Source organism: Macrobrachium rosenbergii, chromosome 3 (assembly GCF_040412425.1).
Source record: "Macrobrachium rosenbergii isolate ZJJX-2024 chromosome 3, ASM4041242v1, whole genome shotgun sequence".
Classification (NCBI taxonomy): Eukaryota; Metazoa; Arthropoda; class Malacostraca; order Decapoda; family Palaemonidae; genus Macrobrachium; species Macrobrachium rosenbergii.
Genome location: NC_089743.1, coordinates 17,855,091 through 17,868,238, shown reverse-complemented (window position 1 = coordinate 17,868,238; position 13,148 = coordinate 17,855,091). Strand labels below are relative to the sequence as shown.

At 40.7% G+C, this 13,148-nt stretch overlaps 1 protein-coding gene across 1 annotated transcript in view; it reads right to left on the bottom strand.

The window, feature by feature from the left end:
• Positions 1-13,148, bottom strand: part of Bruce (BIR repeat containing ubiquitin-conjugating enzyme) — a 361,218-nt gene that overhangs the window by 301,172 nt on the left and 46,898 nt on the right. The window contains 1 exon segment of the mRNA XM_067128151.1: positions 1,030-1,180. Within this exon segment, the coding sequence (XP_066984252.1) occupies positions 1,030-1,180 (151 nt within the window).

Sequence of the window (13,148 nt, the reverse complement as noted above, 5' to 3'; positions counted from 1 at the left end):
AGAAGAGGCATAAGAACAATACTTCTTTAAAATTTAAATAAGTTTGCAAGAAGTACACTGATGGTGACATTGAAAATTGTGAGCTTACACATTAATCCTCTGACTTATGACCCAAATAAACAATGACATATGCGTATAGTCTTCCTCCTTGTCTACAGAAAGAAAAGCACTCATGTCCACATGTACAATGCTCGTCTCAGTGAAGGACGACAGCATGACTGAGACCACTGCAGGTGGGGAACTTTTAGCTAAGGCCAAATGTTTCAGGAAGGCATAAAAGGAAGACTTCCCTGGAAAGCCAAAAGAAGGCCACAACACCTTTGGTAGCTCCTACACCTCCAGGGGATGTCGCAGATGTGATACACTATAAGCTGAGAAAGCAGGTACTACAGAGGGAGCATGAATCGACACTACATCAGCAAGAGCACAGACCAAGGAGTGTTATCTGATCATCAACCAATCTGTGCATATCCTCCTCATTGAGCATAGGGAGAACAGGTTGATACAATCCTTCTCCACCTATACTTCTCCATCAGGCAATTCAAGGATGGCATATTCACCTCACCTCTATAAGCAGTATAACTAGAATGAAGGTGAACGGTCACAGACAAATTGAATCCACAATACACTTAGCTGTGCCCAGGGATTCTACAATGATCATTCTTCCTTGCATTATTTTCAGACACCACCAATCTTACTACAGTCACAGCTATGGGACACAAGCAAGCCAAAATATTGACCATTCAAACCAAAAAATACTTATGTGAAAAATTTCAACCACCACCACAATGCACGACTTCCACAACGTCTACACAACACAGACAGCTGACGAAGATGCAGCATTGTTCACTGAGTGAATGGATGGGTCCCCCCCCACCTCATGCACCTACCACTAATTACTACCTTGTTACCAAGCTTCAGTGACTAAGACCAATGTAGATATTTCAAAATCCCAGGAGATTTGTATTCTTGTGGAAACAAACCTAATTTAACAGACACACAATATGATGATAAAGGTATGAAACTTACTATTACAGTATACAACATTGTTGAAAGACCGGCCCACAGGAGCAGCAACATGACAAAAGAACTCGAGAGTGGAGAGGGATAACAGGGCTAAAGAACCATCCATGGTGATGCAAGCTGCTACTCCACCCAAATCCTTGCTGCTGTCACCATACTGAAAAAGAAATGTTAGTTATACATTTATCAGGAAAATTCTAAAACAACAGCAGCCATGATAATTTGTTCATAAAGTACTGAAAACTCTCAGTGCAGACAATATTTAAACCAAATTTAAATTACTGAAAACTCTTAGGACAGACAAGACAGACAAAATTCAACAACTACTGCCACTTAAAAACAGAAATGATATATGAAAATCAAACCTTCATGAGATACTGTGATAGTGTCAGTATTTATAAGAACAACAAATGCTAACTAATGCTGTTAAAAGTTTTTAGTCTACAGTTTTTTACTCAAGAATATCAAACAAAACATTAAATGCAAGTCTGTCAAAATTAAAAATATAGCTTTGCATATGCAGTGCCAGTAAACAGGCCATATTTGGCGTACTGGAGGATTTCTGGATATTGACTGAGTCTTGTGAGACTGGAATTTCAACAATCATGGATATGCTAGTTTATAACACCAGCATTTTGCAAACAATCCAATTAATCATATGTTGCCTTATTTCTGGGTAAACAAATCTCACTTGCATAGAACCCAGATGACCTTCACTGCTAATGGTCCAACATGGCCACTGGTACTGTTTCCATTTTACCCTCACATTTTTCATGGAAAGAAAGAGAAGCATGCTTGCAGGAAAGGAGAGCAGCATCTCTATAGGACTAATACATTTTTATGAAAAAGTTTGGTTAGTGTTGTTAAAATGTACTGTAGTCAGTTTCATTACTAACCCATTAATAATATGCTGCCTGTCTAGCTACTTATGTGGGAGAATTGTTATGACACTAATGTATAAGAGCAGTATACCACATTCAGGGTAGTTATCCATCCAACTTCAGTCTGATATGGCTGCAGCCAAACAGACCACAGGAGACAGGGAACTCTTCCTCTTACTCGGGCTTGATCTGTCAGAAGGGTATTAATCGATGTTCTTACTTGAGGGTGAATGCTGTTAGTACTCTGAGTCACCCACTGAATAGTCACTTTGGCCAAAAGTGATATTTGCATGCCCCTGGAATGTTTGGGTACACCAAGGGCCTTGAAATGACTAGTCATGCTTTCTGCCAGAGACATGAGATCAGACTAAAAGTCTGCACAGGCCTGTACTATGCACTTCAGAGGAAAACGAGTGCTTCAAGCACTGCTTCAGCACCCAACAGCAAGGAGAGATAAACTTTTGCCATTCCACACACTGTTGGACTGTGAAACAGCCTCCCAAAGGAAGTTGTGCAACTGGAACTTCAGAAGTTCAAGCGAGGGTGCAATATATTACTACCCTAATACTATTCTCCTTGCATTTTACTACATTTCTATCTATTTATTAATTAATTTATTTTTTTATTTTTTAATAAGCAGGGTCTCTTCTTTCTGTATTTCTCTTTACCTCATCTTCCTTCTTCCTAATGAACACCATACTCTTTGGAAGTTTGAATTTCAAGTCAATGGCCCCTGTGGGCTTGTTCCATACAAATAGGTTTCATCTTCTAAATAATAATAATAATGACAATAATAATAATAATAATAAATACAATAATAATAATCATCATCATCATCATCAACACAGGAAAGAATCTGTGATGGAGACTGACAACCTAATCAGTTCAGGCAACAGGATACCCTCCAACTGTGGAAAGCATGTTATCGACAGAGGAGCTGGCCACACAGAGAGGGCCATGATGGGTGCTGCCGGCAGATCTGATACCAAAAGATGGGCAGTCTCACCAGGTGGCCAGGTGGTGCAGTGGCCTTCTGAAACTGCACCATCTGGTGAGACCCTCATCTTTCACGCAAAACCTAAGATTCATGCAGTTCACTAAAGCTAATCAAAGGAGGCAACTGCAAGTAATCTGAAAAGACAAACCCTGTTTGATTCAAAACAGAAATGGTGAATCTTTATGGACCATTCTCTCTGGTGTGACAAAGGATGAAGGTGGTGTACATAAGCCCTGAACTGCCAACAGCAATGGCACAAGAGGTAACTGAATGACAGATAGCAGTGGCAAGAAGGCTGCCAAAACAGGCAAGTTAGGATGTTGTGCCCCCAGAACAGGGAGGCAAGGGCAAGGAGAGCCAATGTCTATATATGTGATGAGCAAGCCCTGCTCGAGGCAGCAGTCATACGAAAGTGCGAAGCTGAAGCATGCAACTCACAGGTTTAGTCACTTGAGAGAGACTTCCTTGCAAGAAGAGTTGGTTGGATGCACCTTAATAGCTGTAAATCATGGAGAAGGCATTTCCCATAGGGACAAATTATTGGAAAAACTTGCTACTCAACTAAAGTCACTAGTGGAAGAGGTTCAGAAAACCAAGACCTTGAAGAGCCTGAAGATATGTAACTGGGATCCTCAATGAATGATACTTATGCATCCATTTCTAGACCAAGAGATACCTCTACTCAAGAGACTACTTGTAGCACATCTCCCATGTCACCTATGGGGAACATGTCTGACCTTAGCAAGGATGAAAGCAGATGTAGATCACGATTCAAGAAAAACATGAACAAATTACATGCCAACCAGGAAGATCTTGACAAGTTTGCTTAGACATATGATTAGGAAATACTATACTTGGACCAGCACAATAGTGCACTCTCTGTCCAACACCCTCATGCTGACCCAAAACATATCACCAAATCATAACTCTGTTAAAGTTGTAACCATGTTCACACACTGTGCACAAAGTTATAAAAAAATTATCTACTGTCAAAGAACAAAGCTGTCAAATTTCATCATGGTATTTTCTGGTACCAACCACAACCTTAAATTTTAAGGCTGAAAGAATCCCACTTTTAAGGCCACCCAAGCCTTTATAATGTACCTACAGTAGATAACAGAAATAATCCTGGTGCTTTGAGGATCCTCCATTCACCAAGATTAGACCAAGCACCAGTAGCAGGGCTTGACATTAGACCTCCAAATTGCTATACCATGTAAGCTATGTGAATCCTACAAGTGAGGAAAGGATGCTTTCCAATCTCCCTGCCATGTTTCAAGTGTGTTCAAAATCTTATTCAAAGCCATGAAGGGGTCAGCCATAGATCAACCCTGACAAGATAAGAAGGAAAAAGGAGTGGGCAACAAGAACAAAAGCCCAACGAACTTACCTTTAGCAATTATATAAATCTAAACATGTAATGGGATTTATATATTTAGACAGTTGCTCTAACAGTCCTTACTCAACAAGGACTCTGAGTCATAAGGGCTCTTGTTATTAATCTTATTACTATTCCTGTGTAGGGTTGTTATTACTACTACTACTACTACTACTAGTGCTATTATTACTATTTTGGAAGAAGACCCTCTCTCCAACAAACAGTAGGAATGTCTGGATGCTGTCTAGAGTTTGTATTGTAGTTTCTTAATCTCTCGAATGAGAGAACCACACCCCTCACAAGAGTGAGAGGACTATTTTAAGACTTGTTCTACAGGGGCTACATGAACACTGAGTACAGGCAGTCCCCGGTTAACAGCAGGGGTTCCATTGCCAGCTGAGCGTCATTAATGGAAAATCGCCGATAACTATGGTAATAAATGGCATTTATGATGTTGGAAGCTTTAATAAACCACTTATCGGCACTGATAAACCGCTTGCCGACAGCGATAACCAGCTTGCCGACACTGAAAATCATTTGCTAATGCCAATAAACTGCCTGCCGATACAAAACCACTTGCTTACACCAATAAACAGCTTGCTGAGCCGAAAACTGCGTGTCAACGCCGATAAAGTGCTTGCCAATGCAGAAAATCACTTGCCGATGCTGATAAACCACTTGCAAACGCCAATAAAGCACTTGCCAACACCAACAAAGCGCTTGTAGACGTCAAAATTCGCTTGCCGACGCTGATAAACCACGATAAACTGCTTGCTGACGCCAAAAATCGCTTCCTGACGGCGATAAAACGTTTCCTGATGCCAAAAACTCCTTGCCAATGCCAAAAACCACTTGCTGAAGCTGAAAACCACTTGCCGACACCAATAAACAGCTTGTCGATTCCGAAAACCGCTTCCCGGTGGTGATAAACTGCTTGCCACCACTGAAAATCGCTTGCTGATGCCAATAGAGCACTTGCCGATGCCGACAATGAAAATCGCTTGCCGGCACTGGAATTCATTTGCCGACGCCAATAAACAGCTTATCGGAACCGATAAACTGCTTGCCAACCAAACATCACAATAATGATGGTAATAAATGGAGATGATGACTCCGTATGCACCAATAAACTGCTTAACAGCATTGTTAACAAGTTATCAGTGCCAATAAACTGGTTACCGGTGCTGAAAATCTGGGTAACGATGCCGCTAGCCAAGTGCCATTAACCGATGCCGCCGGTAAGCGGGGACTGCCTGTATAAGAAAGATAAGGCAGCCCTTAAGAACATCACTGACCCCATGTAAAACCCACTGATGCAGACAAAAAAGTTGACCTTACAATCCATTAAAAGGATCAGAAGACTGCCCATGAAGAAGAGCCCCGTCCCGTCTCTAGTGATGATCATAGGAAGTGGAGAGATTTACCAAATATTGTGCCCTGAGAATGGAAGCTGCCATTAGTATGCATCAGTATGACTGCAAGAAGGGGCAGTATACCAGCATTACATGAGGGAACATGGCAGTAACCCCAACACCAGCAAATCATGAGGAGCACAAACATCCTGGATGGCAACTATGACCATCACCGTCTCCGACATAAGGAGGCCCTCACCATCCTCCGATGGAAACCGTTGCTGAACGTAACCCAAGAGACTCTTCTTTTCCCTAGCACTGTCAGGAGAACAGCAAGGCTTGCCCTTGGGATAACAATTCAGCCACCTGCTACTTCAGGCAGAGTGCCTTATGACCAGTACTCCCAGGGCCCAGCACCAGCCAATCAGTGCCTAAGTCAAGTCAGCCAGATTCTCCCAGATGAGTCACTCTGCTCCCAGTCAATAGGAAGAGGCCCACCGCCAAGCTTGAACAACCAATCAAAAATCGCCAAAAAATTTCTGTAAGCCTGGTTGCAGGTATAAATATGGCATAATTGTACCCCTGGCTTCATTTGGCTTTTAAAAAAGGGTAGAAAGCTCTACTAACCTAAAGGAAAAAATGAACTTTGGACAGCTGCTATAATTTACCTGCTGCTACAAACTCATTTGAGAGATTGAGAAACTACAATACAAACTCAAAAGCATCCAGACAGCCATATACTGTTCAATATTATTATTATTATTTTTTATTTTTTTGGTCTATCACAGTCATCCTACTCGACTGGGTGGTTTTTATAGTGTGGGGTTCCAGGTTGCATCCTGCCTCCTTAGGAGTCCATCACTTTTCTCACTATGTTGCTGTTTCTAGTAGCGCACTTTTCTGCATGAGTCCTGGAGCTACTTCAGCATCTAGTTTTTCCAGACTCCTTTTCAGGGATCTTGGGATTGTGCCTAGTGTTCCTATGATTAAGGGTACAATTTCCACTGGCGTATCCCATATCCTTCTTATTTCGATTTTCAGGTCTTGATACTTATCAATTTTTTCTCTTTCTTTCTTCCTCATCTACTCTGGTGTCCCATGGTGTTGTGACATCAATGAGTGATACTTTCTTCTTGATTTTGTCAATCAATGTCATGTCTGGTCCACTGGCATATATTGCCCTATCTGTTCTGATACCATAGTCCCACAGGATCTTTGCCTGATCATTTTCTATCACTCCCTCAGGCTGGTGTTCGTATCACTTATTACTGCAAGATAGCTGGTGTTTCTTGCACAGGCTCCAGTGGAGGGCTTTTGCTACTGAATCATGCCTCTTTCTGTGCTGGTTCTGTGCAAGCGCCAGACATTCGCTTGCTATGTGGTTTATGGTCTCGTCTTTCATATTGCAATTCCTGCATATGGGTGAGATGTTATTTCCATCTGTTGTTCTTTGGACATATCTGGTTCTTAGGGCCTGATCTTGTGCTGCTGTTATCATTCCTTCTGTTTCCTTCTTGAGTTCTCCCCTCTGTAGCTATTGCTGTTTCATCGCTGGCCAGTTCTTTTGTCTGTCTCATGTACTGTCCGTGCATTGGTTTGTTGTGCCAATCCTCTGTTCTCTTTTTCATTCTCCTGTCCCTGTATATTTCTGGGTCTTTGTCTACTTTCATCAGTCCTTCTTCCCTGCACTTCTTAGCCACTCGTTTTCACTGGTTTTCAGATATTGCCCCAGTGCTCTGCTCTCGATGCTGATGCAGTCCTCTATGCTTAGTAGCCCTCTCCCCCTTTCCTTTCATGTTATGTATAGTCTGTATGTATTTGCTCTTGGGTGTAGTGCTTTGTGTATTGTCACGTGTTTTCTAGTTTTCTGGTCTATGCTGCGGAGTTCAGCCTTCATCCACTTCACTACTCCTGTGCTGGGTCTGATTATTGGTATTGCCCATGTGCTTATGGCTTTCATCATGTTTCTGGCGTTGAGTTTTGACTTGAGTATCGCCTTAAGTCTGCCTATATTCTTTCCTAATCATGTCCTTCATCTCTTGGTGTTTTATATCCTCTCCTTCTATTATTCCCAGGTATTTGTATCCTGTCTCATCTATGTGTTTGATATGATTCACGTCTGGTAGCTTTATCCCTTCAGTCCTTGTTACTTTGCCTTTTTGTATGTTGACCCAGGTGCATTTTTCTATTCCAAACTCCATCCTCATGTCCCATATACAATCCTTACAGTCTGGATTAGGGTATCTATTTCCTCGATTCTCTTACCATACAGCTTGATGTCATCCACGAACACCAGATGGTTAATTCTGTTGGTCCTTTCTTGAGTTGGTACCCCGGAATCATGGCTACTATGAAGAGTAGTGGGAACAGTGAATCGCTTTGAAAGATCCCTCTCCTGATGTTGACCTCTGCTAGTCTTATCCCAGAGCTTTTAAGGACTGTATTCCAGTTGGGCATTGTATTTTTAAGGAAGCTGAAGGTGTTTTCCTCTGTCCCATATATTTTCAGGCATTCTATTAGCTACGTGTGCGGTATCATATCAAAAGCTTTCTTATACTCAATCCATGCCATACTTAGGTTGGTTCTCCTTCTCTTACTATTCTTCATTACTATTTTGTCTATAGGAGCTGGTCTTTTGTGCCCCTAAACTTCCTTCTGCAGCCTTTCTGTTGGTGGGGGATGGTGTCTGTATCCTTTAGGTAGTTGTATAGCCTTTAACTAATGATAGCTGTTAGTAACTTTCCACATTATTGGTAGGCAGGTGATAGGTCTGTAGTTACTTGCTTTATTTCCATTGTTCTTGTCTTTCTGTACTAAGGATGTTCTCATTATTATTATCATTATTATTATTATTATTACTGTCATTATGCAACATGTCAATGGGACAAGCATTTCCATGGCAAACTTCCACAAAGCAGATACTGTATTAACTTACTTGTAAAAAAATAAACAGAAAAACCAACATTAAATTGACAATATACATTTACAAATGCAAACTAACAAATATTAACAATGTAAAAACATACATAAGCAATTTCAAGTGTGCTTAAGGAAACACCAAAACGTGTGAACTCAAAATCATGGAGAATAACCTTACTATAAGTACTCTGACACATCCCAAGTTAAAGTAAATTGCAGTAGTTCTCAAGGCTGTCTTTGCTTGTAATGAAAAAACTGATGTCCAGATAATCTCATATTACCTACACTTGACTTTAGTAAACTGTATACTACACATGATCTGATCCATTTCTTAGGGCATTATAAAATAAATTCTTCAAATCTGATGAAGAAATAATTTAAGCAAGAAGATTAATACTGTACTGGTAAAACAGTATAACCTATAAGAGCAATATAATATTCTACAAAAGTTTATATACAGTATAACCTATAAGAGCAACATAATAAAGATATTCTAAATAAGGTTGCAAATAATTTGTTAATAACCAACAATCTGTATTCATTCTCGTAGTACACATTATATTAATGTACTCTGATTTATATAACACCTACATTGTCTTTTCTTGATGATAAAAAGGTGTTATATTTGGTCTGTGACCAAAAGAGCTGGAGCTATAATGAAATGTCAACAAAAATTATAGAAATTAATGCACCCTTTTGCTGGTTTTTGGGGCTTAGCTGTCCTGCTTTTACTTTCATTTTCACCCACTCTGATTGTATGAGGGTGAAGCTTAGGTTTGACAAAAGCCTTATAATACCACACCAGGTCTTAAGTACTGGTCGTCGTAAGTTTTTAGTATTTTGTCTACTCTGCCCTTATCGTGTATCCGTAAGTATAATGTTTGGGTTTCTCTTTCTTCTACTATTTACTTTCCTATTCATATTTACTGTACTCCATAATATGATGCTGTTTACATTATATTTTACTTAACTGTTTACTCATACTATACTTTTATTTACTGTACAATCATTGTTTTCTTTTTAAATATTGTCTTTGTTTCTTGGCATTCTCTTTCTTTCTATGGTTTTACTTCCTCCTACACCAATCACCACCCAATACAGCATAAGGCAACTGAATACAAAACCTATGATAATTCAGCAATTAAGTATAATATAACTACGAGCAGCAGGTGAGCCCCATAAAATCAAAATCTCATTTAAAAAAAAAAAAAAAAAAAAAAAAAAAAAAAAAATTTGTGATGACAGCATCTTTACAGAAAACAAGGGGAATGCCACACAAGAGTTCACAACAAAAACTAAAGCAGCTAAGTGTGTGCACAATTCTGAGGTTACAAATGAAATCAAACTTAAAAGGGAATGTCTGCATGCATCAAAGTCAACTCTAATATCCAAAAAACATTCTACTCATAAACATGCTACTACACATTCATTGTCTATTAGTCCCCACCATGCTTTCATACTCTTCACCATATGGGTGCCACTTACAAGGTGTCTTGTGTGGCATACTGTGCACTGCTAAAGTTCTTTGCAATCCTTTCCCTTAGGTCCAACCACACCATTTCCCTTCTGTTATTTTCCATCTATTATACTGGGTTCCCTTCTATCTTAATAGTAATTTTCTTTGACTTTCCTTTTACCAATTTTCCTCTCATTAAGAATAAATCTTTTGGGAGAGCCCTACATGTGTCTAGAAATGACATTATGATAAAATAAGATTTTATATATACTTACCAAGTAATTACATAGCTAACAGTTTCTATTAACTGGTGGCTAAAATTTTGAAATCCACGGTAGCGATTCTTTTGTTTACGTTATGATGTGGGTAACTGACCGCGCCCACTTTTGGAAAAGAAGGAACAACTGAGCAGAGGGCTTCAATATGTTTAGGCCCAAAGTCCATGTGAGGGGAGGAGGGTGGGCTCCCACTGTAATCACTTGGTAAGTATATATAAAATCTTATCTTATCATAAATAAAATAATTACATAGCTGATTCCCACACTGACAGGAGGTGGGATGCACGGACTGTACTTCCCCAAAACATTAAAATAAAAGTAATGAATTATGGGAATTAATGCTCGCTAGCATTGCAAGAAATGCTTGTTGTTTCCTTACATGGTAAGAGAGTTGCAGCAGGAAGTCACTGCCTCTGGTTGTGCTCTCATCTTAACTGTAGAGACGTGGCTGTATGGCCAAGGGTCGTCTGCTACATCAGTGGGAGCTTCACAGTGAAGGGTATTTCCGAACACTAAATGAAGTACCAAGAATATTTGCCTCTGCCCAGAAATACAACTGTTACCTACACCATAAGACATTAAAAACACCACCAACTACCACTAAAAAGACTGATGGGTATCCAAGTACAACATACTCCCAGACTTCCCAAGAACTCTACACCATTAATCAAGGCGAGGAGATGAGGAAAGAAGAAATGTTTCCTATAGTCCCTTTCCCAATACCATGTCAGCCATCGATAGAGGTCCTAGGGTATTGCAATTGTTAAAAGTCGTTTCCACATCTCAGAGGTTATGCAAAGCAAATACGGACCTGTACTTCCAGTAAGTCGACTGAAGTATTGCAGAGAGTGAGAGATTGTATTTAAAAACTAATGAAGGGGCCACAGACCTGACTACATGCACCCTTACTTTCAAGATAGGACAATCCTCCTCTCTCAATTGCGAGTGTGCTTCATGAATGGTATCCCTCAAGAAGAAGGACAGAGCATTCTTTGTAAGAGGATGAGATGGATCCTTGTCCGAAGTCCAGAGGTAGCTAGATGAACCCATAATCTTCTCCGTCCTGAGAAGGTAGAACTTTAGGGCTCTTACTGGACAGAGTACCCTCTCAATCTCTTCTGGTCCGAGTGTGTCTCATAGTCCTTTAATGCTGAAGGAGAAAGAGGCCAGGGGTTATTTGGGTTCTCCTTAGCAAGAAATCCCAAAATAAAGGAGCAGACTGCATCACTTCCTGAAAAGCTGACCCTCTTGTCAATGGCCTGAATTTCACTGACACTCTTGGCTGTTGATAAGGCTACTAAAAATAGTGTCTTCTTCGTTATATTTCTGAATGAGACTACGTTCAGGGGCTCAAACAGGGGCCTCTAGCGCCACTTTAGGACTATGTCTAGATTCCAAGAAACAAGTTCCAAGTGCTTTTGTTTCTTAGTGTCAAAGGACCTAATGAGGTCTTAAAAGTCTTGATTTGAGGATATGTCAAAATCCCTTTGTCTAAACACAGCTCAGCATTGCTCTGTAGCCTTTTATGGTCGAAGAGGATAAATTCTTAAGAGTTCCTCAAGAATAAAAGAGAGTCTGCAATCTCTGTCAAAGTTGTCTTAGAAGAAGAGATTCTATTACTTTTGCACCAACTTCAGAAAACTGACCACTTGCTCTGCAGACGTTAGCTGGGGGTTGAATGCCTCCACAGCTTCTCTCGAAAAACCCTTTGCCTTGAGGAGTCTTATGACAGTTTGACTCCTGTCAGAGTCAGTGAAGACAGATCTTGAAGAAGTGGGGTTATCTGAGAAGCTTTTTCTTCTGAGGGAAGAGTCTTGGAAAATCTACCAGGGCTATAAGGGGGCTCCAGAATCATCAACACATTCTGGTGCAGGCGAAATTTGTTTAGTACATCCCTTAAAATCCCAAAGGGAGGGAAGGCATATAGGAACTTGTCGGACCACTTGAGAAGCATGGCATCCGTGGCCCATGCCTGTGGATCCGGCACTGAAGAGCAGAAAAGAGGCAGTTGATAATTCCTAGACGTTGCGAAGAGATCCAGCATCGGCTTTCCCCCAAAGTTTCCATAGGTCTAGACAGACCAATGGATTAAGAGTCCACTCTGTGGGAATTATTTGGTTCTGTCAGCTTAGCTGATCCATCAACACATTCAGTTTTCCTTGGACGAACCTGGTCAACGACTTTGTAAAATTCTGTTCCACCCATAGGAGGATGTCCCTTGCTGCCTTGCAGAGGGAAAGACAGAGTTCCTCCTTGTTTGCTTATGTATGCTAGGGTCGTTGTGTTGTCCGAGTGGACCGCTACCGTCCTTCCGCATACTGCTGATGAAAAGGCCATCAAACCCAAGTGAACTGCCTTAATTCTTTGACATTTATGTGCCAACTCATCTGACCTCACAACAATGTACCGGAGATCTTGTTTCCCATAAGTTCTCCCCAACCCAGGTCTGATGTGTTGGCATAAAATTTCAGGTCTGGAATCAGTGAAAACAGAGACTTTCCTTCCGACGACCTGTCTCTTGACTTCCACCACAGCAGGTGCCTCTTGATTTATTGAGTTACCGGGAACGTGAAGGAGTCTGGAAATCTTTTTCTGTCCTATTTCTCCTTTAAGAAAAACTGGAACATACTCATATGTAGTTTCCCTAGGGAGGTGAACTGTTCCATGGATGCTAACATCCCTAGGAGGCTCCTCCAGTTGTTCGCCGAACAAGTCTGGAGGCGAAGCTTTTCGTCTATTTTCTGTAGACACAATTCTACTCTCTCCTGAGAGGGAAAAGCCTGAAAAAGATGAGAATTGAGAGTCATTCCCAAATACACTATCTCCTGAGAAGGAGTCATCTGAGACTTCTGATGATTTATTAG